Below are 27,956 nucleotides of genomic sequence, written 5' to 3'. Positions count from 1 at the left end.
AGCAGGAGGACAGCAGCTTCTAATCGTCTCTTATCATGGGACAAAGGACTGTTAATGGTGAATGGACTGTACTTATATAGCACTTTCAACCACTCAAAGCGCCTTTACACTACATTTCACATTCTCCCTTTCACACACTAATGGCAAAGGCTGCTATGCCAATCTCCAATCCGGATCTTTGCACATTCATACACAGGAGGGTATGCCTTCAGGAGCCATTTGGGGTTCTGCGTCTTGCCTAAGGACACTGCAGCAGGGATTGAACCACCAACCTTCTTACTGAGAGACGACCACTGAACGACAGCCGCCCCTGTAGACGAGTCAGACTCGCTCACTCGCACAAACTGACATAAGAACAAAACTGACAAAACTCAAACAGTAGTCAGCAAACATGATCGGAATATGGGGATTTAATGTTCACTAACTTGTGTTTGTTTTGCATCATGTTAGCATCTGTTTGTCTGTTGTGGAAGGATTTGTCGTGCACGTTGTTGGAGAGGTGAAAAGCCAGCAAAGATGGTCAGAGAGAGAGAGTCAGAAAACATTGCAAAAAAAAGTTGATCTCAGCTACAAAATATAATATCAAAGAACTTCACGCCAACATTGTTCACAGCAACTGACTTATTATGAAAAGCATTTGTTGCCGATAATTTGAAAGTTAATTAATTCTTTATGCAGTTATTTTAAAAACAACAGACTCCTGAAAATAAAAATGTCTGAGACAGAAATACTGAAGGTCAGTTTTCAAGTTTTACTGTCAAAGTTTAAGAATCAAAAAGGGGCTGTTGGACATTTTTTGGGTCCTAGGAAACAGATGTGAAAAACACACTGGCCCTTGCAGGCATCCTCTGCACGCTGGAATGTAATTATTAAGAAAAGCTGTGAGTGCTTTTTATTTGAAACCATTTGGCATTTAAGTTTTAGACAACAGAGTAACAAAATAGCATCTTCACAAATCTTTTCTTTGCATTTACGCTGAATAAAGAGTAATAAAGGGACTTTTAGTTTTTTTGGTGTTCAGTTAGCTAATCAGCATACTCTGGTATTTGAAAATGTTTCAAATATCTTTCCAAACACCAGCTTATGATATTCAGTTTTGCTTGACATTTGACATTTGTAGAATGAAAACGTGCATTATGCCAAGTTTTTGTTTTGTTTTTCGTCAGTGTACATGGAGAGTCCTGCGCGCAAACTTCCCGGTGCGTCCTCAGGTGTCTCCTGCCTGTCAGACGCTGGAGCCGGCTGAAGTGTACGAGTCCATGCCATTCTTGGTCATCCCTCCGGGGAAGAGAATGTAAGCCACCTGAGGCTGTAAACTGGCCGCAGACCAGGCGCTACAGTTACAGGGCACCACATAACCCGGGCCGGAGGGGGACGGGTGAGTGTGGGTGTGGGTGTGCTGTCCGGGGCAAGCCAGACCCCCGATCCCTCCAGTCTGGTATCCAAACGCGTGCGCGCTGAAGGGCAGCGCGCCGGCGGCCACAGTGTGCGGGACAGCTCCGGTGCTGAACTGCGCCACCGGCTCCAGCAGCGAGAAGGACGAAGAGGAGGAGGCAGGAGCGAGGAGGGCTCTGGCTTTATCCCCGGGGACGAGAAACGAGTCCATGGAAAATCCCTTCAAATGCTCCGCTGCGTCCCCGAGTAAAGACGGCAGCGGGAAAAGGAAGCGGTCCCTCTTCAGGAGACTCTTGGGTTTCCTCCGGGGCCGGTACTTGTAGTCCGGATGCTCCTTCATGTGCTGAGCCCGCAGCCTCTTGGCCTCGTCGATGTAGGGACGCTTCTCGGTGTCGGAGAGCAGCTTCCACTCCGCGCCGAGCCTCTTGGAGATCTCAGAGTTGTGCATCTTTGGGTTCTCCTGAGCCATCTTCCTCCTCTGGCCTCTGGACCAAACCATGAAGGCGTTCATGGGTCTTTTGATGTGATCTAAAGGCTTTGCCATATCAGAAACTGACACAAAACAAACTCTTGTCCAACTGTGAAAGAAGTCACCTCTCCAATACGCTCATGATCCACCGTGCGTAAAAGGAAAAGTGGCGAGGACGTCTCAGAGATAGATTCAGAGGAGGAATATTGTCTTTGTCTCTTTGGTGAGAAAATACAGGAAACCGTGATTCCAAACGGACCGAAGCATTTGAACAAAGTGAAAAGTACATAAAGCGCAAAGCCTGGCGCATGAATGGGAGTCACACAGGAGCAGGTTGGAAGCTTGTTATGGATGATGCTCGGCATGTCAGCCACTCATCACCACAGCGCTGTCACGGCCAATGGGAATGAGAGAGAGAGCTGTAATCCCTTCACAAAAAGTGACTGTACAACATCTCCGAGGGACTCCCTCCTTCACTGCACTGCACTGACTGTTCAGCCTCTCTGAAGGAGACAAGAGCAGGACACCAAGTCTGCACTGCATGACACAATGAGAAAGCCAAGAGGAGGAAAGTTTTGTATCACCTAAGAAAAAGTATGAACTCATTTATTTATTCGAGCTCCTCATGTGGCTCATTTAATGAACTCCATTAAGAGTTTCAGGATACTTCAGTGAAACCATCGTCATGTAAAACCAACTGGGGCTGGAGCAAGAATTCTAGAAACACTCATGAGTCAAAGGCCTGCAAGTTTTACAGAAATGGAGCCGCTTTTTACCAACATCAAAATTCCAAATAAGGAGCTGGAATAATTAATAGATTAGTTATTAGATCTTAAATTAATCAGGAACTGTTTTGTCAACTGATTCATGGATCTGGTCATTTTTAAAGAGGAGAACGTCCAAATTCTCTGTATCCAGCCTCTTAGATGTGAATATTTTATGGGTTCTTTACTTCTCTATAAAAGTAAACTAAATATCTTTGGGGTTTTGACAAAAATATATATATATTTAATAATATTTATTACATTATCTTGGCTTTGGGGAATGCTGATTGACATTTTCCTCACCAGACACAAGGAATTTTGGGAAGGACTGATCCCTGGTGAGAAGAGGCAGGCTAAAAAGTTTCAAAAGTCCAAAGTTGTGGAAATTACCAAAATACAGGTAACGTGGGCTTCATTACATAAAATTAAATGAAATATGGTAAAAGGATGCACAGTGATGTAGTGGTTAGCGCTGTTGCCTCACAGCTTGAAGGTTCCTGGTTCGAATCCCGGTTCGGGCCTTTATGTGTGCAGTTTGCATGTTCTCCCGGTGCATTCGTGGGTTCCCTCTGGGTACTCCTGCTTCCTCCCACAGTCCAAAGACATGCTCGTTAGGTTCATTGTTGACTCTAAATTGCTCGTAGGTGTGAGTGTGAAAGGCTGTCTGTGTGTCAGCCCTATGATTGACAGGTGATCAGTGCATGGTGTACCCCGCCTCTCGCCCAATGACAGCTGAGATAGGCTCCAGCCCCCCCATGACCCTGAACAGGATAAGTGGTGGATGGTATAACTTGACTCCAAACATGTCTCCATTGTTGCGTACACACTTTTTAAAACGGACACAATCCTTCATTTAAATTCCTTCCCATGATGCCATGCAGCTTCCTAATACATCAATATGTGTACAAGCAGCTCAGCTCTCTGCACCTCCAACTCTACAGAATCAATATTAATCACAGCATTAATTCCCTGGCCCTCGCTGGTTGTTACAGTTTTTATAATTACGATATCATATCTGATCAAATACAAGCTTTAGCCATTCGTCTGTTATTGAAATGACATTGACGGAGATGTCTGAGCGATAGCTTCAACATAAAATGCTCACTGCTTCAGAGGGAAATGTAGGCTCTTATGGACAACAACACTGGATTGAGTATGTTCATATAATTCCATCTTTTTGGGGGTTTAAGTGGAAGCTTCCAGGCCGTCTTAAAGGCACCAGAATGGCTTTAACAGAAAGGATTAATACCATGAGAAGCATGATGTGTTTCTCCATCCACAGACCCGTGGAGGTTAGTTGGAGCTCTGGCTTTAGGTTTTCTGTCGCAGCGATCAGCTTAGATATCAGGGCACCAGCGAGGAGGAGGCCTTTATTTCATTTACCTCCTACAATCAAAGGCACGGCGGGTTTCTTCAAAGGAAAAATAAATGGACATAAAAGATCCAGTGGTGCTCGCCGCGTCAGTGCTGGAGGTGATAAGACGTTTTCAGAGAGCAGACGGGCAGGAGGGATAAAGTGATTGGCAGCGGGGGTCAGGCGGTTGATCTGTCTCCTCATGGCTGTGCTGTTATCTGCTGTTGTGTAGGTTCAGGCCTCGCACGCAGGAGGAACCCAGCGACACACTGAGACAATGATTAGTCCAAGGGAGGAAAGCATGCCACAAATATGTTTCAATTATCGCAAAGTTTCTCCACCACTCGGGTCTTAGTCAGGTGGATATTTGATTTTGACAAATGGAGCCACGCACGGATACGTAGACTTTTTCCACCAGTAAGCTGACGGGCTACTACATGGCATGTGCAGGTGTACAACTACAATAAACAGGAAATATACAAGGATAAAATGTTTTATTATACAATTATTTCACAAAAGTAATGTTGTCCCACAAAAGAACCATGTCTGAGAGTTTTAACAGCAAGGAGGAAAAACGGTGTAAGAACAACAACACGAGAGAACCTGGAGGGCAGTATGGAGACTTTTTTGTCTTTGTTACCAGCATTTGTTTTTATTCTGCTTTCTGCTGTTTAAGTTGGGAAAACAGATTTTGTGTTTGTGTGTACTTGTCAGTGTTTGCTGTGACTTCTAAGAAAGGGCAGCATTTCAACTCTGCAGAGATGTGGTGTGGAGAGGGGGGGAACCGGGTAATAAGAAAAACTGCCAGCAGCACAAAATGGCCGTCGTAATCCGGTTATCCCCAGGGCTCTAAAGATACTGGTCCTCTCCTTAGGAGTCTATCTTTTCTTCTTATGTCAAAACTGTCCTCCATGCACTCAGGTGGATTAAGGAGTCACACTGTAGAAAGAAATTGACAGGTACAGAAAGACCTGGGGGCGAAAAGGAAATGAAAGACGACACGGAGCGGCAGGCTGGGTGCCCGGGCCGGGGGAGTGTGCCAACGTCCAACAAGAAAGGAATCTATCAAGTCTACTCCAGGCTGGGGAAGAAATGCTGCTGTTTCCTGCTAATTTACTGTATTGATTACCTGGATAATTATTGGCAGAGCAGATTACATCCTGTGTCTGAAAGGGTTTTTGTTTCCTCTAAGTGTTTGAAAGTTGTATTGTTCACTGATGCTGCTGTCTTATCTCCACTGAGGCTATTGGGTTTAATGGCAGCTCCACTGGAGTGTCCAACATTATAACTCACATAGAGGAGATTACATTCTGCATAGATCATATTTGCATCTCATCTTCCATTGTTGAAAAAGAACTGGACAAAAAGGCTGTACTTTAAAGCAGCTGCTGAACCTCCAACATTGTCTCTAGCTAACTCACATTAACAAGCTAGCTCACATTGCCGTCAGCTAGTTCACATTTCCTTTAGCTAGCTCACATTACCATCAGCTAACTCACAATGCCATTAGCTAACTCACAATGCTGTTATCTTTCTCACGTTGACTTTAGCTAGCCCCTATTACCATTAGCTAGCTCCCATTGCTTTTAACTAGCTCACATCACCATTAGCCAGCTCACATCGTCTTTATCTAGCTCACATTACCATCAGCTAACTCACATTTCTGTTAGCTAGCTCACAATGCTCTTACCTTGTTCACATTGCTTTTAACTAGCTCACATTACCATTAGCTAGCTCACATTTTTCATCGCTTTTAGATAGCTCAAATTGCCATTAGCTACAAATGTTCACCTCTCTGTTTGTATAACGTAACTCTATTGTAGCTAACGGTAATGTTAAAAAGTCGTTGAATTTGTTAGCTGTTGTCTGATGTTAGCTAACGAGTTACAATATTGCAAACACTTCACATGCCTTACTTGGATTAAATAAAGTAGATAAAGATAAATGGAATACAATCCATCAAAATGTTGATATATTTGTTTTATTACCTACATTTTTATTTTCTAAAGAAAGAAAAGAAAAAATATTTAAGGACAAACATATACAGTAACTGATCTTGTCCTCAAGAGACAGACTGGATGAGATGGACAAGGTGCTTATCCTTGATGCTCAGGTTCACAGTTTGTTGTGCTCTTCTGCACATTAGCATGCACTCACACTTTGATCCCTGCACACTTGAATTCCTTTACTGTAAGCTAGTGAATGTGTTTTTATCTGATTATGTGGAAAGTTCAGATGAACTCATACTTCAAATTTTGTCATTTCAGCTCCATATAAATACACTGGAATCCAAAAAACTGCATTCAAGTCTAACAAGAGTTTCTGACACTTCTGAGCGGTCCATTAGGAAACATTTCAGGGGGAAAATCCCAGAGATTTTCAGCGCTCTGCGGGGGGATTTCACTAAATCTTGTGCTTATTCTCATGATACTTAGGAAAAGTAAAGCGGTTTTAATAGCTTTCCCCTGACACATTGATGCTGGAATATGCTTTGGCTGTGTGGCAGATAGCTTCAATCCCCCAGAGGTTGTTAGTCTGTGCCTGCCAGTTCGCTTTTATACGGCCCCATCTAGACTAAATTAATACACCAACATCTGAGGATAAACCTGAGGGCCACATTACTGCGGCAGCCCCCCTATCAGCCAGCTTGTAATACAACCGAGTCAGCAGTCAATGAGATACATTTGCAACCAGGCATTTGTCAGCGACTCAGAGCCACAGAGGCAGAGATTTAAAATGTCCTGCAGTAAATTAAGTGCTGCTTGAAAAGTGAAAGGTGCCGGCTAAGCAGGCGGCTGCTTACTTTAAATGACAGGCTGGTTAAGGAGGTGATGATGGGGTGAAGAGGGAGGGAGGAGGCTCAACTGGGGGCTAGATGTTTTTTTTGTTATCATGGCTTCCAAGCATTTTAACACATTTTTCAGCACACAGGGTACAATACTTGTGATGTTTAGGAAGGATATGATCTGCACACAGGATCATAATACAAACTCTCCACACTGTACTCTCAGGATCAGCATCTGGGTTTATTGCCAAGTTTACGCATACAAGGAAGTTGTTTTGGTGATTTTGATGCAGAACAGTTAACAGAATAAAAATAAATAACAGACTTCAATAGAGTAAGATAAAAAAATAGGCAATAATAAAACAAGTATAAAAAACAACACGTATAATACAAAATATGTACAATAGGTGGGATTAAAAACTATACAGATGTGCAGGATATTAGTGAGTGCGAAACGCTTACAGTATAAAATAAAAAATAGTGCAGTGAACAGACAATTTAAAAGTCCAGTGTGCGTTAATGTAACAGATAGTCTGGTGGGGGACGCCTCAGGGTCCTGGAGGTGCAGTGTACCACACTGTGATGAACTATTCATCTTATACTGACTAATTATTACATTATAAAGATTAAAGATATAAAGATATAAAGATCTTGCTTGGAATCTGTGATGTTTCAGAGGGGCACCAGTCACCAGCCACTTTCAAATAAGAATAATGAAAGGCTGTGAAATGTTCATAATAAAACCAACAAATAAGAAACAATTAAAGTCTAATTAGTCAGAGGGGGCCGTTATCTGCTGTGAATAACAGAAAGAAGTCATTTTCAAAGAGTGAAATTATATTTTGTTTGGTTCATAATCTCTGCTAGCTTTGTCTTCTAAATAATTATTAGTTATTGGTTGATAACCAGTCATGTCTGACCTGCAGTTATATATTTTAGTTTTCATTCAAAAATAATTTGAAGCCCAAATCATCTGCAGGAAAGTTTAATTTAGGCTTTCCCAATAGGTACGTGGTGGATGAGCTAACATTTCTTAGCTGTGTGTAGCTTTTATGCTAGTGAAACACATTTTCCAGAGTGAATGGCTTCTGAGCGAGTAGTTTTCCATCACTTCTTGTGTGTGGATTTGTTCCAGCTGAGATCCAACATGTTAATTAGTCAACTTTCTATGTGCTGGTGGGCCTAATTTTAAACTTTGGAGTGAACCAGACCAGACGTTTCCCTCTGCTAATAGTCTTTATGCTAAGCTAAGCTATCTTTTCTGAGCTCCAGGTCCAAACTTAGACACAGAGAGGAGAAAAAGCAAACAAGCACACTTCTCAAAAAGTTATGCTTTGTGTTTTTTCTTGATCGGCCTTCATGCAGGTCGGCTCAGAGATCATCACGTCTGATGGAGTGCGGTGAACATTTACCTCACTTGGCCCTCGTGTCAATGTGGTCTCAATGCCTTTTCTACACTCCAAGATATATGATTGTGTTATTGTACTTATTTAGTTTTTGGTCTTAAATCAATCAAATTATATGTTAGTCTAAAATATACCACAACTGTCCTTAATAATATATATATATAGATTTATTTAAATGTATAAAGTAATAATATTGACTGGGTGCTTTTTAATCATGAAATATAAAACGTTTGGTAACTGTACCGCTCTGGAAGACCGCTCCAAATGTTCCTTAAATCAGCATCTCTCTCTACATGCCATGGCCAGCTCAGTTCTGATTATTTATCACAATTACATAGTTGTTCTAATAAATATTGATTTCTGAACTCTTCCTAAGTTAAACATTAGTATTCTGTTGTTTAAACATGAACATGAACTTGTTTTCTTTGCATTATCATCTTCATTTTCTGCAAATGAAAGACCATAGTGAGAATACTTTATTTGGGAGGTGGAGAAATGTGGTTTACAATAAAACAAAAGTTATTTTAACTCAAACACAAACCTATAAATAGTGAGACCAGAGGAAAACGCTGAAGCTGTATAGTCATATATAGTCAGTAGATGGCAGCACACAATAGGTTGTACTAAGAGCATGTTGAGGACAGAACAGCCCTCATGTTCTCCCTCTGTTCACTCCTGATGGAAACAACGCACAAAATCTGTCGCCCTAAATCGTAGTATGTTTCAGCCCCTTTCTTCATTATAGTTGGCATGCTGTTTAAATATTATAAACCGTCAAAAATAAACTTGTCGGCTGCACAACATTGCAAAAGTTTTATAGTATCACCAGACTTATTTCTCAGTAGAATAGATTGAACATGAAGAAAAACATGTTAAACTAGAGGAAAAAAATGCTTCTTGGGGGTTGTAAATTCCAGGCATAGCAACATCAGTTCTTCTCTTCTGTCTTTTTTTATCTGCAGGTGGATTTGATAAAGAAAACTGATCAAATATCACAGAAGCTTTTTCTCTCCTTATCTCTCCTCTCCAAACGTGTACTTCTTAAAGTAACACATTAAAATAGCAGACCTGCCTGTTTGTTTGATACAGACCCCAAAAATGTCCCATTTCATGATTTTTTTTTCACAATAAAACAAAAAAAGGTGATGCAAAAATTACCATTCCCACTTACCATGAATTACATCATAATCTTAATTTCTGTCAGAGTTATAACAATATGGGGGCACCAGTTTAGCTCAGTGGGTAGAGCAGGCGCCCCACAGACAGAAGCCACAGCGCTCAACGCAGCGGCCGCAGGTTCGGCCCTCTGCACCCCCGCTGCATGCCATCCCCCACCCTCCCCTCCCCATACTTCCTGTCTCTCTTTAGCTGTCCCATCAGTAAAGGTGACAATTGCCCAAACAATAATCACAATATAATTTTCTTTTTTCCATCTAATGTACCCTGCTGAGAGGTTATGTGTGTGACTGACACAAGGACGACATTTCTCAGTAGAAGTTAAGCATTCCCTAAAAATCCATCAGCACCATCCAATCAGCTTTGTTGTCTCAGAGTTACAATTTCTCTAAACAACCTTTCTTTTTTAATAACGTCACAAAAAAGGGTGAAACTTTCTGTGAAGGCAAACTTGCCCAATATAATAAGAGATAATTAAGCATTTCGTGTCAGAGTTGAAATCTTTCATCAAACTGGATGCTTTATTTTCTGTTTCGGCCTCGATACAATGTAGGATCTCATATCTATTTCTTTCAGTAACAGCTGTTCATTAGGTCTTCACCTCCTCCAAATGTTCATGGGAGTTTCATGTGTGACGACACCCTGTTATGTTTCTCCCTCATCCTTACATTCCAGGTGTACAGTACATACCTACATCTATGTATGTGTTTGAGACAGAGACTGTGACTTATCACACTTACCTGAGATCTCACCAAGGAGCTGTGCAGGAATTCCTGCTTTCCTGGGTGACCTGTGAAATTGTGGCATGAACAAAGCGACAGAGAGGCGACAGAGAGGGTTTGGCTTCACTTTTCAGGAACTGTCATGTCGTCCATCTTTTTATACAGTCGATGTGCTGCGATGTCATGTTCAGTTTAGACCACAATAATCTGAAACCGGCTGTACCTTGTTTATTGACAAACAAAAATTGCAAAAGGAATTTAAAGTCTAGTTTTGAGAATGTAATTTTTGTGTCAATGCTTGTGTACATTTCCCTCATTATAGGAATTTCTAAAAAAGTATTTCCTGAATACGATCAACACCAGCCATGAGGGCACTTGTGGAGTCCCTTTGGGATACATATGTGCGCGTGCCAGAGGTCCTCAGTGTAATTATCCGTCCAGCTGCTCTGTGTGAGAGACATGTCCCATATAGGATGTGTGAAAGATGACAACAGACCCATATGTTAGTAGTTGTCTTGCCCTCGCAGTAAAATGAATCATGTGCAAAGAGTAGCAGGAGCATAACAAAGTGCAGTTTGAATAATTATCAGATTATCAGAACAAAGTGCAGTTTGAATGAGACAGAGACATCAGGATGAGAGTTCCCTGCTTCCCTGAGAGTTATTGCCTTGGAGAAGGTGCTCCTCTGTCCACCTTCCACCAGATTAAATGTGTATTTATTTTATCACATGATGGGCTGGGTGGGACGAGTCCGTGAGAATGGATCTGGACCTTCTGAGGCAACACGAGCTGGAGATCTCTTCCAAGGAGGGCGGAGGGCAGAGGGCAGACAATAATCCTCTGGGCTGTGTTGATTACCCTCTGCAGAGCCTTCCTGTCGGCAGCCGAGCTCCCAGCGTACCACGCCGTGATGCAGTATGTGAGTATGCTCTCCACCATAGAGCCATAAACGGTCACCAGCAGTTTCTGATCTAATTAGCTTTTCCTGAGGATTCTCAGAAAGTGCAGACGCTGCTGAGCCTTCTTCATCACTGCCATGGTGTTTGTGGACCAGGAGAGCTCTTCAGAGATGTGGACTCCCAGGAATTTGTAAGATGACACCCTCTCCACACAGTCCCCATTGATGTGGAGAGGGGCGTGGTCCACACTGGTCTTCTGGAAGTCAATGATTATTTCCTTAGTTTCTGGGGTGTTTAACAGCAGGTTGTTGGCCGAACACCACACAGCCTCCTCTCTGTAGGCCGTCTCATCCCCTCCTGAGATGAGCCCAACCACGGTGGTATCATCTGCAAACTTGATGATGGTGTTGGAAGGGTGGGAGGGGACACAGTCATGTGTGTACAAGGGCAAACAGAAGTGGACTCAGCACACAGCCTTGAGGTGAGCCAGTGCTGAGTGTGAGGGAGGAAGAGAGATGGGAGCCAAGTTTCACAGATTGTGGTCTGTTGGAGAGGAAGTCTTTTATTCAGGCACAGGTGGAAGGGGGAGGTGTAAGTCCAGCAGTTTATTGATCAATAAATACAAAGGTTATGGGATGTGTTAATTAGGGTTATCGGGGTGTCTGCTGATGATTGCGTGACTGATGTGTGTAAAGTGTTGTATGGTGTGAAACAAAACTACAAAGACACCCTAAGCCAACCAAACAATAGCATGGTGCCCGGAGCATGGAGAGCGATGATGATAGAGAACCACATGCAGGAAAAGGCCAGGGCTTAAATGCACCTAAGGAGACTGGCCATGTAGCTGTGCAGAACAGCAGACGGGACTTTTTAAATCAATTGCATTTGCTCATGAAAATAATATAATCAGAGTATATTATCTACTCACATTTAGAATATCATTTTCTGACAGCATTTTTCTTCCACTTGATTTCATATAACAAAGGTCACGCGACTGCAAAGAAAGAAGAAATAATGTTCAAACACAGGTATGTTCCTTTAATCCTTTTCTCTATTGCTTCCTCTCCATGATGAATGGAATTACAGCATCCATTTAAAACCCAGGAAGCCTCATTCATAGCAAACCAGAAACCTTTTGGCACATTAGCAGAGTGATCATGGGTAAGAGGCACTTTACATAAAAATATAAAAACATCTTACTCTTCTCAATATGAACCTCGTTACAAATGACACAGAGCACAGAGCCACTAAGAGGCTTATGGAAATAATGGGAATAGTGTAGCTCCTGTGGCGATGATATGCTTGCTGTAACAGAACGGGAAAGAGACTGGTATTTACTGAGATATCTCCTGAACTGGTGTTTGGCAGAGCAGTGGCTGTCCTGAGCCACACTGGAGGGAAGGGAGCAGATATGCTGTCACCACAGCAAGCTCAGATAAGCTCCTACTCAGAGAAGACAGGCAAGTGATCTGATGCTCCTACTGCATCCCTAAAATTAAGTATATAAAGGTGATTTAAACCCAGAACATGTGAATAATTTCATTTGTTAGTGTGTCAGTTAGTGCTTTGAAATCAGATTGCATTTTTTTCTTTTTTTTTCTGAGGTGACATAAAATCTATAGAAAGAGGAACTGAAAGCTGTTTCAGACCAACAAAACATCTGTGTATGCACATTTCCTTATCTGCTATGTATCTAAACTGGCAACATCTTAAATGTGGGTATCATCTAATAAGTAAATTATCCTTTATTCCTACAATAAATATGTGTTATGAATTATGATAAAGTGATACAGTATGATAAAACCCTACTAGAGCTCTAATTTGATTTTTTTTACATTACAATGTGATAACATATCTTGTGCAGAAAATATCAAATCAATTAATATTTAACCAATATAATAACAGGTTAATTAAGAAACAATAACCATAAAGCCTCTATTGTAGTACTGCCAAAATCCACAAGAGAGCAGTGTAACAATGCTAACTGGATCAAGCCCAGAGAGTAGCATACAGACCACATTAGCGATCACTCTATAAGTCTGATTTCGCTACAAAACAATTGTTTTCATATGACAAATGTGCATTAAAAAAGTTTGCTTAATGTCAAAAGAATTCTGTAGCAAAAGATGGGCTCGTCCGGGATTTGAACCCGGGACCTCTCGCACCCAAAGCGAGAATCATACCCCTAGACCAACGAGCCACACTTCCTACTGCAAAATTACACATTTTTATAATCATTACAGTGCTCTGTACATTCTGTCTTGTTCGTTTGTATGACTTCAATGGAAGGAATACGAACCTTTAGCTAGGACTTACAGGACTAACGCTAGTTAACCATTACTGCTAGGTATCAAGCTAACCTAGCTCCTTGCCTGTAAGAGCTAACGTTAGCTAACTGGAAATAAAAGTTCTTGACATCTTTCAGATTAAATAAAAAAGGCAAATAGCTCGTTACAAACATTTGCTAAAATAAACAGGCCTACCTATCGTTGCCTTTTATCCTTGTACAGCTGCTAGCCGATCGGTTATTTATCTAAAATAGCATGTTCAAATAAGTTGCTAGCTAACAAGTTTTACCTGTGGAACCACTGATTAGCTTTAGCCTATCAATTGTCCTCATATATTATTATTAGCTTAAACAAAGAACTCATACTTACTTGGACGTAACACTATTTAGCCTAGGCATTATACATATTTAACTATATTTAGAATTATAGGGTTTATGTAAAATAATTTTAAATTAAAAAATACTCTTATCAGCTCAAAGGGAGCACACCCTCTTTTGGCTACCGTCAATATAGGCCTATTTTTAAGTGCTGTAATTGAATGGATGAGCACAAGTACCACTTTCAGTTAAACTCCACTGAAGCAATGGTTTATTTTAAAACATTTGAAAGTGCAATATTTGACAAATATCTGGTAGAAAGCAACATATCAACATGCTAGAGACCAAGACTGTATGAATCAAAGTTTGGTCTTAGCTGTGTTACTTGATTATGTGTATCATTGGAATGGGTGAAGTTGAGTCCTTTGAGCTTTAACTTTCATGTTTTTATTTTAAGACTGCAAATCAGTTAACTGAAGAATGATAATTATTTAAATATAAGCCCAATTAACAGTCCTGCTACAAATGATTATTATGTATACAGGAATAATAAAGATATTATAGGAAAAGCACAGGTGTAACTTATATCATAAATGATGACTTTTTTTTAAATTTAAGTGTCCATGGCAGCATGAGGGTAAGACAGCAAGCAAAAAACATAACCCTGAAATTCAGGGAGGTTAAATGGAGAGGTGCTATCATTAATTGTATTATTTACACCTGTGCTTTTGACATTGTGAGACCTGTTTAAGCAGCTGACCTTTTGATGGCTATTGAGAGACTACAGTTGTGCCTAAACAGGAATATCAGAAATGCTCGCACTGGCCCTGTAAGGATTTAAAATGTTACTTTCATGGAATTTATAATATTTATGTTTTTATTCATCACAGCACTTAAATGACCATATTTGGACTGTACTGGTTGCTGATTTAAGGGTGATAATGATTCGAGAGGCTCACAGATGGAGAAAGCAATAAATGGTCCACTTGGGCAGTATAATAGATTGCATTATATGAATTACTGGTTCTCCAAAGGGGGGCCAGGGGACCCCAGGTGTTCCTGAGGGCTTCTTAGCAATTTCATTCACTATAATTCAATCCACAACACAAGACAGAACGTATCACAATTTGGACCATTGGTTTCCTACACGTTCAGTAACAAAATATCTAAAAGAAAGAAATTGTATAAGACAGGGCAAAGTTAATATAGTTTTGAAATTTTGATTAGTTTTTATTTTAATTTAGTTTTTAATTTTGCTTTTTGATTTCAGTTTAGTTTTAGTTTTACGAGTTCATAGGTATTTTTATTTCTATTTTGAGGAATTGACTAGTTTTAGTTTAGTTTTCATTTAGTTTTCTTGTTAGTTTTAGTTTTCAGGTATTAAGTAATCAAGAGGAAAGCTTTGATTTAAAGAAGCTGAAAAGGGTAGGATGAAAGAATGCATGACATCAAATATGATTTTCATTAGGCCTTTTTATTAGGCCAGTGTCTCTCAAGAAGTCAAACAGAGCAGGACAAAGTGGTATTGCAACCAGTGTGAATCGAGGGGGAAAACGAAAACTAAGATGATTTAACCTGCAATTCTATCTAGTTTTAGTTTGTGTGGCATTGTTCATTGTATTTTGTTTTTTTTAATTGTAGTTTTTAGTTTTTATTTTCATTTAAAGCTCCTGTGAGGAACTTTCCGTTTGTGTCAATTTTGGCGCCCCCTGTGGACAAAGCTGTGCCTCTTATCTCTTTGCTGATTTTGTCCTGCACATGCTTAAGAGGCTTTCTTTAATAGTCTTATCTATCACTCACTTTAAACTTTTGCCCTGGAAAATATAAACAAAGGTAGTGTGCAGTTAATTGCTTCGTCTGACACCTACCCCTACCAGAGGTTTCAGGCATTAAACATAACTATATAGAAATAATAAATCTTTCTAGTTTTAGTTTTCTTTAACTATAATAGCCCTGGATCATGGGGGACCTTGGGACAAAGTTTCATTAGATCTGTGGTCTAACTTTTGTCAAGTTAGGGATCCTTAAAGTGAAAAAAACCCTGGAGGATCTATGTTACCAACAATTGTTTCTGGGAGCCTGGGATTCCTAACTATACTCAGTTTACACTGATACAGTGTGTGAGAATGGGGATTGTCAGTGTAAAAAGCAGAAACTCTACATGTGTAGTGTAGTGTGGTGTTGGCCCTTCGCTGCTCCTCTCTCGCCCGGTGCATTGTGGTCTGTGAGCTAAAGGAAGCTGCTGCACCGGAATCTGAAGAATTTGAGGTGTCCGCCAAGTCTACTGTTCATCGTCGGTTGGTCTCTCTGTACCTCTATCTGCAATATACTCTCTGCGGACAGACTGTAAGGTAACGCGTCTTACTTATCTCTAAGTTAATACCACGTTGTCTCAGTAGCTTGTTAACCGCAGTTACATCGACGACGCTAACATTAGCCGTTTAAGTGAACATCCTGCAGGAGAAGCTACTCGGCTAGTTAGTTTCTAATGCTAAGCTAAGCTTGTCTTGTACCAGTTGACTGAACAGCTAGCGGAGGCAGTTAGCTTTGGTAAATAGCTTTAAATGTAGCTTGTTTGCTAGTTATTTTAATCATCATGAATCGGTGTACTTTTATTTGAAGACATCAGCATCAGCACGTCACACCCACTGTGCTGGTACCGTTATGAAAAGAGCCGCTGCTAATTATCTAGCTAATTTCCTTATAAGTTAACTGATAGAGAGACTAGTTAGCTAGCTTTAAGTTAACCTTACATATTTCTATCATTATTGTAGCTGGATGTGGCTTTTTCAATAGGCCTAAACTAGCTTTTATAGAAGCTCTATATACGGCTAGATCATATTGGGTGGTTTTCACTCCTACGGTGCTGTGGGTGTGTTTCTCACAGTTTCTCTTCATTTACAGCGTTTGAATTAACTTAACTCGCTAAAACACAACAACCAGGTAGTAAACATATACCAGCTGCAGAGACGTTGGGATTTATAGCATAAATCCTCAGATCATTGCGTTGTAGTGAAACGCAGCTGTGTTGTAGATGTCTAAGCAGGAAAGCAGTTTTTTTTTGTGGTGAGACACAGCACTCTGACAAAGTAGACTTCCTGTCTCTCACACTGTCAGGCCTGTCAGTATGTGCTTCTTACTGTATGATCTACCCTAGAGTTGTAGCCAAATTTTATAATCAGTAGCATTTATTTTGGTTATTAATCAGTGTGTGCTAAAATCCGTTTTTTCTCTCAGGTTCCACAAGGAGAAAAGATGTCTCAGGCCGACAAAATGAAGGTGAGACAAAGATTATGTCAGAAGCGATACGTAATACCTGACTCCTACTTCTGCTTCTAGGTTAAGTTACAAAAACGATGAAAAAACTGCATGTTCAATGCGCCCTCATTCTCTGAGTTAAACTTCATATGAGTGGATTTGTTTTCTACTGCTGCTAAATCTGCTGTCGTCTTTAAACACAGTCCACTTTCTGTTTTAACTGGGCTTTCCAACTCATTTCATCGGTACATTTTGTGCTTCCCTGCTTCCTTTACATTGCCTCTTGCATTGTGGTGTCGTTCCCAACACAAATATTACTGGATGAATGCTTGGTCACTCAGGCCTATGCTCAGTGTGCTGCTCAACAACCTCATGACTCACTGATGTGGCTCCATGTAGAAAAGAAAGCCCAAAGGCAAAAAACAGAACATACCACATATCAGGCTTATCAGTACTGACCTCCGCTGAAAGGACCGGGCAGGGAGGATTTACAAATCTTACAATACAGCGCAGCCAAAAGAAGTTAAATAAATAAGAACATGTACCTTGGGTGCATACATGGGTGGTTAAACGCTGTCCTATTTGCCTGCTTCTCATGGGTCTGGCGAGCTGTGTAGGAGAGAGCCATAAACACAGGAATGATAGGTGGAAGGTCTTTCGTAAATAGACTGCAAATAAGTCTGTGTTGCTCTCCTAAATGACCTGGTTGTCCATGAACAGATGTCCCCTCACTGTAGAACTCATAATTGGCTGTTTCACTCAAACCTGATTTAAGCTGAATCAGTAAAGAATGTGTAAAGTTGTAAAGTTTCAGTGTCACCAAACGTGTTTTTTGTGAAACTCATCACTCTTTGCACTTTTTTTCTCCACAGCAGGGACAGTTCAACAACCCTGAGACCCCAGGGTACGTGGGATTCGCAAATCTACCAAACCAGGTTCATAGGAAGTCGGTAAAGAAAGGATTTGAGTTTACACTGATGGTGGTAGGTGAGTGTGTCATTGCTGCTTTTCAGATCGTTTCCTGTTTGTTTCAATTTCTCCCTGCAGTTGTGTAACGCTGATTTTATTCAGTTTTCAAAATGATAGTAGTGACAGAAACACAGTCATTTCAAGAAGTGTTTTTCTGTGATACATTTATGTTGGGATCTTGGTCATTACACAGTATACAGTTGTTGCTGTCACCTGTTTTTTTTTTATAATGGCCTGTCTACACAACAACTGTTCAAACTCTTTGCTTCCCTTTATTTGCTCGTAAAAAGTAACCTCATGTTTCACATGGTCTTCAGTCATTCATAGGTGTGTTTCCGAGCATGAAGTCAGTCTAAAATGGCAGATGTCACATCAGTGGAGTAGCTCAGCTGGCGTCAGCAGCCGCGTAAACTCTTGATGTGAACACTGTGACTGTGTGAACCTCCCTGCTTGTCTGTGAAGGGGGGAGGGTAGAAGCTCCCCTGAACGCTGCTGCTCATCCTTTTTGCTTTAAAATAAACCAGAGAGGAATGCAGCCAGCGGGCCTCGAGGGTCTGATTCACACAGTGGACAAGGGCCTGCTGGTCTCTCTACTTCAAGAATACTAACTGAGTGCTTATTTAACCTTCTGCAAGACCCGATTCTTAAATACAGCAGTGTTTCTCTAACATTAAGATAACCACACTTTTACCCCTCTGATACTTTCTATGAAAGGTTCGTATAAAGGATGAAAAGTATGAAATTGTTTTTTAAGCCCACCCTTCAGAACGGGTACTTTTCCCTCACAGGGCTCTGTTCCTCATGCCCTGGAGGCTGTTGTGTACATGCATTAAACATAAGACCATTTGGATTTTCTTACATTTATTTCTGGAAAATTGCCAAAAAGGATGTAGTTAAGACCGTAAAGCTTTTGCAACTGCTCTGTTGAGAGCCACAGCAGCAGCAGCATTCCTAGATATGCACACACGCTTATAGCAGCTCTGTCTCTATAGCAGCTAAACCGTGATATCACTTTATGGATTTCCTAGATAGAACTTTGCACTCTGCTCGACTAAAACAAAGAAGATATTTTTAGTCTGGTGCAAAGCTTGTCTCGCTTAAACTTTGAGTGTTTATTGCCCGGGTCTCACTGTCACGTGTTTGTAGTCGCCTAGCAACAGAAAATTCTTTGTATTCATAACTTTTTATCAATACAAAGAGGTAAGGACCTCAGTGATACAGGCATGACGACGAGATGCAGTTTATTCGTAATCGGACAATATTGGCAGAGAGTCTTTAGTGTTCACTCTTTCTGATGGATTGTCATCAAAAGGTGTTAAAAAGTTAGAAGAGGATATCCAGGTTGGTGGTGGTTGCTGCTGATATTGATGAGAGAGAAACTATCCTGTGGCCTTCACCTGAACGCATGAACACTCACACTGCTTCCTCAGGTTGATGTTGGGCTTGTTTAATGAGCCACTTGATGTACTTCTGGGAAAGATTCGTGCTGAAGTCAGATTTAGTATTGATTTTATCGGGCGGTGCATCACAGGCAGCTTCCTGTAGCACAGTGAGGAACTCCTTTTGTTCTGTTCATTGAAAATTGAACTTTAACCAGAAGCTGGATGTGCGTCAGTGATTTTAGCCTTTCATTTCATGTTCTCATATTGACGTTGTCTTACTGATTTATAATTGTTTGAAAAGGTGAATCTGGACTCGGAAAATCCACCCTGATCAACAGCCTCTTCCTCACTGACCTTTACCCAGAGAGAGTCATCCCAGGAGCAGCAGGTAAAACACATGTGCCTAATAATCCTAGTATAAAGCTGTTCTGTGTTTTTTTTTTTCTGTGAATAAAACTTACTCGGTTAATGAAATCACACATTGACTGTGTCCTTTCATGTTCTTCTAACAGAGAAGATAGAAAGGACGGTGCAGATCGAGGCGTCAACGGTAGAAATTGAGGAGCGAGGAGTGAAGCTGCGTCTCACTGTGGTAGACACACCAGGATACGGAGACGCCATAAACAGCCAGGACTGGTATGAAATACTTTAGGGCATATGGTGATGATGTAATGAGGTATTTTTAGATTTAGATTACCCGGTGTCAGCGCTGTGATCTGAACTGTGATGAGCTACGGGCCTTTGACAGTTAATGTTTTAAATGTTAAAAACAGCTGTGGGAGATTTTCCTTTTCATCTGGGCTTTTTGACTCTAGTATTTAGTGGGTGTGAAATTCTGCCGCAGTGTACCATGATTTAGATTGTATGTTTAATATGATTTTTCTCATCCAGTTTCAGCACCATTATCAGCTACATTGATGACCAGTTTGAGCGCTACCTGCATGACGAGAGCGGTCTGAACCGTAGACACATCGTGGACAATAGAGTCCACTGCTGCTTCTATTTCATCTCCCCGCTCGGCCACGGGTGAGTCCTGGTCTACACACGTTACATACACGGCTTTACAGTTCAGTTCCTTTCAATTCAACCAACCATATTTCTCATTCCTTCTCTTTCTTGTCTCCCTCTGCCCCTCCCGTGTCTGTCTGTTTCCTGTCCGCCCAGCCTGAAACCCCTGGATGTTCAGTTCATGAAGGCCATTCACAATAAGGTCAACGTGGTTCCCGTCATCGCCAAGGCTGACACGCTCACCCTCAAAGAGAGGGAGAGGCTCAAGCGCAGGGTGAGGACAACACAGTCGCCCATTGTTCAGGATCTTTTCCAGTTCCTGAAATAAACCGTAGCTGTCATGTGCTCACGGTCACTGCTTCAGCCGTGCAGTGTGTGAAGATACTGAACTGTACGTTATTGAAACGGGGCTTTAGATTCATATTTAAAGCAAGGTTGTAGAGAAATCAGTGAGACAGGAAGTGCCCAGTCAGAAGGGTTTTGTTTAACTGAATTGTCGCCCTGACCTTATTGTCACTTTTGTTAATAAGCCGTGTTCTGTTGGTCAGATTCTGGATGAGATCGACGAACATGGTATCAAGATTTACCACCTTCCTGACGCTGAGTCGGATGAGGATGAGGACTTCAAGGAGCAGACCAGGATCCTCAAGGTAAACTCCTCCATCGCCTGAAAATATCTTCATCCCTGAATGAACATGAGTAAGAGTAAAGCTCTCCCATTACTCAAGGCATGTTTTTGAAGCGTGGTGATCATCTATGTGACACATTAACTACCCCTCTTTCACAGGCTAGCATCCCATTTGCAGTGGTGGGATCCAACCAGCAGATTGAGGCCAAGGGGAAGAAGGTGAGGGGCCGCCTGTACCCCTGGGGGGTGGTGGAGGTGGAGAATCCAGAACACAACGACTTCCTCAAGCTGCGGATCATGCTGATGTGAGTGAAAGAGGCGGCTAAAACCCACTGCTTTTGTATTTCTTTAAAAAAATGACTTAAAAGAGAAAGTTAGTGTCTGTTGAACTGTGAATATCCTGTCGGTTTTCCTGCAAATGCTGAGGATAGAAACCGCAGCCAGCTTGTTAGTTTGCCAGGACGCCTTCAAACACAAAGAGAGAAGTCTCCCCCTGCCAATAGCTTCTTTGTTAAGGTGGAGCTAATTAGAGAAGGGATGTAGCCAAGGCAGGAAAGTAGAAAAACGCTAGCTGTGTCCCAAACTGATACGAAGCACTAGCAACACTGACAGTGTGATGTGGTTCAGACAAGTTAGGCTATAACACAGACTTTATAAGAAGACGTATCTGCCAATGAAATGTTGAGTGAAGTAGAGATGTTCCAATGCATAAATAACATGTATGTTATTATTTAAAAACTGTAGATCTAAACTACGAACACCGTATGGAAAACTAGTGCTATCCTCTGTCCTGTTACACTCTGTTTTACTGGAGGGAGTTTCCAGCACCACACTGTGTTCTTTGCCTGGTGTCACCTGAATAATTACCTTCAATCAGTTTTTCTCGCTGCTATTATTAAACTGTAATTGCTAATAGCAGCCATAATTAATCAATGGTGGCAGCACAGTGAAACTTGCTGTCTAGGCTAGGCTACTGTTTTGGAGCGTTGAAGAATAACTGATTACTGGTGAAGTAAAAGTTAGACTTGCAAAGGCTAATAAGATATGGTATCAGTCATAGCTTTGAGTACTTGCTGATCCTGGTTTGGCATTTTAGGAGGTATCGGACGTAAGGCTGGGGCGACTCGTCAACATCATCGATTACGGAAATACATCGAAACGGATCTTGTCACTCATTGCTGACGGTCTCCTCGGGCGCCACATTCTGGGGAGCGCTGGCTTGAGCCTCATCCGTTTTGACTGCTTTGACATACAGTGATCACATTAATCTGTGTCATAGCAATCCCTTTGAATTTGAGGTCCAGTATTTTTCAGGCATCTGACAAATAGTCTATTATTATTATTTATTATTATTAATTTTATCATTATTAATATCATCGCACAGTGACGTGGAAATTGGGGACTAAAAAAAAGTCATCTTAAAAAATAATCTTTAGAATAATTGATAAATTAGTCGTTGGATGAATCGACTAATTGATAAAAAAATAATCGTTAGGTGCAGCTGTAATCGGTGGCATGTCACATACTGGTATCAGTATTAAGGGTGGGAATCGTTGGGTTACTTATGATACAGTACGATACGCGCTATGTGGCGGTAATATCACAATACAGTGATTCTGCAGTAATTGATATATCGCAGGACAATCGTATAATGATACATCACGATATGTGATTAACTGAAGTATACAAAATGCCCCTAAAAAGTTAAAGTGCAGGATTAATGTATTTATTCACTTGACACAAACTGAGATGAAACAATGAAGGTGTTTCAGTCTGTAAATTACATTTATAAAACTATAAAACAAATTAGAACTTTGAATTTGCATTAATGTCATAAGCGCCACTGAAGGAGTCATGGAGTAGTGACGCGGCGAGTCAAAATGGCAGAGAAATCTGTTTAGAGCGACATATATTTGTAAAGTAAAATATCAATATTTGGCATCAGCCTATCGATAATTGTATTGCAAGAGTCAGGATGACGATAGATTGCAGTATTGATATTTTGTCCCACCCCTAATCAGTATTGTAACACCTCCATAGTAAAGCCAACATCTGTAGTTTCTAAATGTCTAAATGTGCAGAAGTATTTATTGATTTGTTTTATACAACCTCCCACAGAACCCACATGCAGGATCTCCAGGAAGTGACCCAGGACCTTCACTACGAGAACTTCCGCTCGGACCGCCTCAAGCGGGGTGGCAGGTTGTCCTCCCATGGTTACGTTCTGCCTCTGTCTCCTGCGTACGTCGGCTTGCTTCTCTGCACCTCCCCCACCTCAAACAGCAAACCTCTGATTAGACCTGGATCATATGTGATAGATACAGTTGTTACTACAGAAAACACTCAACACGCAGCACATTTACAGTTAAAACAAACCCTGAAGAGCGTGTTTGGAAGCTCAGTTAGTCGATACATTTTTAGTACAACGCATCATAATGTATCATTCTGTAGTAGTAGATCTAACTCATCATTCTGCATGTTAAACAGTGCAGCGAGGCAGAGCTTTAATATGATGCTGTGGGCCCTGGTGGTTTGTGGTTCTTCATGGTTAGTTTGTAGCTAAATGGCAGATGTAGTTTGAGTGTCTGTGTGAGGTTTTAAACAGAATTACTATGTGTGTCATTTAACATAGTGTGGATATTTCATCATTTAACCCTCAAAGTAGACCAGAAACATCCATGTAGACTTTCCCAGGATAAGAGAAGGGTTTTTACTGCCTTCTCATTGGCTCGCCGTCTTGTCAGAAGATGGCTGTGTGGTCTTGATATGTCCCACCCCATGAACAGACTGCTGGAGGTCAGTTTTTTTGTTTCCCAGTTTGGGGGAGGTAACGCTGTTCCCCTGACTCTCACGCTCGCTGCTTCTCTCTTCAGTCTTTCATCTCTTTGTAGTTACTTGTTGTAGACGCCCACTTTCCTATCACCACTAACCCACTGACTCCTCCTTCACTTTCTCAATGTGGCTTTTCTCATGTTTGCCTAATGCCTCTTCCAATGGCACACCGTGCACTCTCGGGCATGCACACACACAGACACACACACACACACACACACACACACACAAACTTCTCAGCTGGCTCATTATAATGCTTTAATAATCATCACACAAAGCGATTGTACATGTATAACCTCTGACTGCATTTAACTTGATTCTTTTAATTGGCATTAATTCTGCTGAAATATTAGAGGTTGATTCTGTAACATCAAAGGTAACTGTCGTGTCATTGATGCAGAAAGGGACCGGAGCCGGAGGAAATGGACAAGGATATGATCCTGCAGGAGAAGGAGGCTGAGGTGGGACACTTCACACTACCCTTTGTGTCACTGTACATTTCTCCACTTTAGAGGTTTCATAAAGGAATAGTTTGGGAAACGTGCTTTCTTGCTGCAGCTTAGATAAAAGTATTGATAGCATTCTTAGACTTGTATGCTAACTATGAAGCTGGAGCCAGTTTGGGGGAACTTTTTCAGTGAGCTAAGGTAAAGCTAGAACACAGAGGACAGAGTAAGGCCAGCTGTTTCCTGCTGCTTCCAGTTTTTAAGTAAGCGATAATTCTTAGTGAGCAGGTTGTTATTGGGGAAAGGAACCCCGACAGGGTGAGAAGGAGTTGTCTCACCCTGAAGGGGTTCGCCCCCACTTATTACACGGCTATTTACCTACGAAATCAATAATTTGACACAAAATGTTGATTTTATTAATTTAAAAAGATTATGTTTCTTTGTAGACGCCGTTTTTACGTTTTTACATTTAAAATAATCCGTTACACTCACAGTGAGAGCTGCGTCCATAGCAACGGTTACCTAGCCTTCTTAGAATGAGCTAACCTAGCTGTCTTTGCTCACATTAAATGGAACCATTTCCACTGATGGTGAAGTAAGACACGGTGAACCGGACCGCAGGAATCAGTCAGGGTCAGTCTGTTGGCGTTTTCTTCCCATTCACCGTCTTTAAACACCGCTGTATCCTATACTGTGTTCTATTTAATGCTTCATGCGCCATCTTCGGTTTGCAGATCTCTCAGCTGTAGCCTTCAGTTTTGGTTTCGTTTAACCTTTATTTCTCTCTGCTGTTTTTGTCTCTTTTCTTTTTTCCCTCTGTAAACGGACCAACGTCAAATTTACCGGACTTCTTTTGGCTGATTGATATGATTACAGTTAGTCCTCTAGATTGTGTGATTAGAGCTGAATCCCTAGCAAAGGTCTGTTATTAAGAAATAACAGACCTCAGAATGCCGTGATTAACCAATCAGAATCAAGTATTTAACACAGACGTGTAATTAGCTAAGCTAAATCCCATTTTATACTGCCAGTTCAAGGCGGGATTATTTCACCTCTGATACGCCTCGTCTTCTATGGTGGGGCGAAGTCCTTCCACCTCTGAGTCGGCATCGGAGGTAGTAACAGAGGAAAAATGGTGTGAGTGTATACATCGGAGCTGGCAGGTGGAACAGCGCTGTGTGTGTGTGTGTGTGTGTGTGTAGGTGTGTAGGTGTGTAGGTGTGTAGGTGTGTAGGTGTGTAGGTGTGTGTGTGTGTGTGTGTGTGAAGTACGCACTTGAACGCTACTATATGTAAAAACACACACTGGTGCAGCTTTACTCCGGCGTTGCTTGGTCCGATGTAATTGTAAAGGCGGCATGACGACGGAGCTTCGTTACAGCACTGTGGCGAAATTGTAATGTAAAAAGGGCTTAAGATAACTGACACTGGCCTTAGCCTAATATTTAGCATACAAACAAGAAAGCATTAAAATGTAAAACCCCGAATGCCAAACTATTCCTTTGAAGACCGTTTCTGTTCTCTCTTTTACAAACACAATGCATGTTCTATACTAAATGATAGATAATATTGAGAGTTTCTGTTAAAGTAGTCCATATAGAACCAGTGGTTCTGGTCAACTCCAGGGTATTTAGTACCCAACCCTAAGTTTTCAAGGTATTAATGACAATAAAGACTGAAGCAAAAGCAAAATAATTAATAAATAAACAAAACTGAAAACTTTGTTGATTTAAAGTCTCAGCCATGTTCTTACTGTACATGCCGTTGCTGTTTCCCTGTCATACATGTGGATGTTCTGTGTTGTACAGTTGAGACGAATGCAGGAGATGATCGCCAAGATGCAGGCGCAGATGCAGAAGCAGGGAGACGAAGGAGAAGGCCAACATGTGTGAGAGAACAATGGTAGGAGCAAGAGCCACAGAAACACTGCACACACTGCCTTGTATTTCCTCAACAATGGGACACCTGATCTCCTGTATGTGTAACTTAAATACCTCACTAAGACTGGGTTATCTGTAGATGTGGGTCTTTTGTGAGGCAAGGCTTGTTTTTAGGTGTAACCTTTCCTTTCCTTTTCCTCTGCAGGTATTCGAGCCACTGCCAGAGTTTGACAAGAGGGAGACGACTGATAGCAGAGGAGGCTTAAAGACCTTCTGGTTATCCACTCGTACTGCTTGCCACTATTTTTGATTCCAGCCCTTTATGGGATCTGGAGTCCTTTTTTTAAAATACATACAGTAAAGTATATCCAAACAGTGTTATGTTTATATATCCACACACGGTTCGTTTTCTGCTTTTTTAAATTTAGTTTCTTTTTATTAAACGTTACTCAAATGAAGTCACATGTCCCATGTTTAAAACGGTGGCATATATCTTTACCACAGAATCATTGGGACATCCTGTTACTTTTTCATCTTTTGTTTTCTTTCTGTATTTGCTATCGACAAAAACAAAGCATTGCTGCTGGTTTAAAGTGCTTTTAGTCATTAAACAGATCTCAAAGCACACGCTAACCTGCATTGGGAGAGTAAAACATGTTGATAGCTTGTAGCAGCAACAGCTTTTCATGCCATCTACTTTTCCTGATTTCATATTCCCCCTTTAATGAAGTGACAAGCCTCCCGTTACATTGGGTCAGTATTGATTATATTACCCTCCTCATTAGCATGAAACACTCGACTCAGTCTGGTCTGAACTTTCCCCTCTCGTGCTGTTTTGGGATCAGCTTCTCTCCTCCCTGTCCAAACATGTATTCATCAGTGCAGATGTCAGATTTAAGTAAAATGGAATTCAGGTGTTAAGCTCCCTTTGAGTTTGGTATTGGTTAAAATAAACTGTGACCCTTGACCTCTTACAGTCTTCCTACAGACCTTTCAAATGAAGGACAGAAGAGGTGTCCCGCCTCTGTTTGGTGCTTTCAGTCAACTTGATGTAACTTCTCCTCGCTGTAAAGTGAAGTCACGTGCCAGGGAGCATTTACTGTTTTATATTTTCATTCATGCAGTGAATTCAACTGCTGAGTACTCTGTGGTTTCCATGACTAAAGAGATTACAGGTGACCCGATGAAGTCAGTGTAGCCAACGTTTCCCTCACCAGCCAAGGTGTGAGTTCTTGACATTCCTCTTTGTGCTGTTTTTATCCAATATTAATAAAGTACCAAATCTTGTTTTTGATGCATATATTGTAATAAAAGTTTTATTAAACTTCATTCATCTCTTTCACGTCTTTAATCTACCTTCATAAAACCAAATATCTACCTATTAAGTCCTGAAGCTTCTCCACACACACATCAGCTGGAGCTTCCTCCTCCATGAATGTGTGTTTCATTTCACTGAGATTAATTGCCTCTGACAGATAAAACCACCATGAACCTGCCCTGACTTACAGGCCGTAAGTAATTACAGACCCGTGTGTGAGCAGGTTAATTACCCCCAAACCCCCGAGACTACTTTCTTTTTTTAGAAAGATAAAGATACAGTAAAAATAGTCATTTAGGATAGTTTAACAATCAACAGGAATTACATATAATTAGATGTGTTCAAGTTCATGTAAAATGTACACAAGTGTACAAAAGATGATTCTTTTATGACATATGGACTAAAACTGCGTTTAGGATGCTTAGATATTAAATCTGAGAATTATGTTCTACATATTTTAAAAACCAAATATCCTCATGTGTCCATCTGTGATCTGGTATTTTAACATCTACTGTTGAGTCCGATGTACTTTATATTTTTCATTGCTCTTTTTTACTTGGAACTGCAAAATACTTAAGTAAAAAAACAAACAGACTTTGGATTTGTAAATTGTCATTGGAATTGTCGCCTCACTGCTAGAAGGTTCTGAGTTTAAATCCCG

The 27,956-nt window shown here is 41.1% G+C and overlaps 2 protein-coding genes and 1 non-coding gene across 4 annotated transcripts; 1 reads left to right on the top strand and 2 right to left on the bottom strand.

The window, feature by feature from the left end:
* Positions 1-1,225: 1,225 nt before the first annotated feature.
* On the bottom strand, positions 1,226-1,948 carry LOC138611851 (transcription factor Sox-14). The gene has a single exon (XM_069685104.1). The coding sequence runs from the start codon at positions 1,937-1,939 to the stop codon at positions 1,226-1,228; it is 714 nt and encodes a 237-aa protein (XP_069541205.1). The 5' UTR covers positions 1,940-1,948.
* An 11,150-nt stretch (positions 1,949-13,098) lies between these two features.
* On the bottom strand, positions 13,099-13,170 carry trnap-ugg (transfer RNA proline (anticodon UGG)). Its single transcript has one exon. It is a non-coding gene; the product is annotated as a tRNA-Pro (tRNA).
* Positions 13,171-15,784: 2,614 nt separating this feature from the next.
* On the top strand, positions 15,785-27,306 carry septin2 (septin 2). Of its 2 annotated transcripts, none has more exons than XM_069684162.1 (13): positions 15,785-15,926; positions 16,813-16,854; positions 17,706-17,820; positions 19,486-19,572; positions 19,697-19,820; positions 20,076-20,210; positions 20,349-20,466; positions 20,741-20,842; positions 20,980-21,125; positions 22,939-23,061; positions 24,053-24,113; positions 25,906-25,999; positions 26,183-27,306. In XM_069684162.1, exons 2-12 carry the CDS (start codon positions 16,831-16,833, stop codon positions 25,987-25,989), a joined length of 1,119 nt encoding a protein of 372 aa, XP_069540263.1. In that variant the 5' UTR covers positions 15,785-15,926; positions 16,813-16,830; the 3' UTR covers positions 25,990-25,999; positions 26,183-27,306. The 2 variants fall into 2 exon arrangements, with proteins under 2 accessions (XP_069540263.1, XP_069540264.1); XM_069684163.1 differs by having other exon boundaries at positions 15,786-15,926; positions 22,939-23,022.
* Positions 27,307-27,956: the final 650 nt, after the last annotated feature.

This window comes from Semicossyphus pulcher, unplaced genomic scaffold (assembly GCF_022749685.1).
Source record: "Semicossyphus pulcher isolate SPU_LCO1_2020_fin unplaced genomic scaffold, fSemPul1.0.p SCAF_7, whole genome shotgun sequence".
In the NCBI taxonomy this organism is placed as follows: Eukaryota; Metazoa; Chordata; class Actinopteri; order Labriformes; family Labridae; genus Semicossyphus; species Semicossyphus pulcher.
Note: the sequence above shows the minus strand (reverse complement) of the source record. Positions and strands in the feature narration are given on the sequence as shown.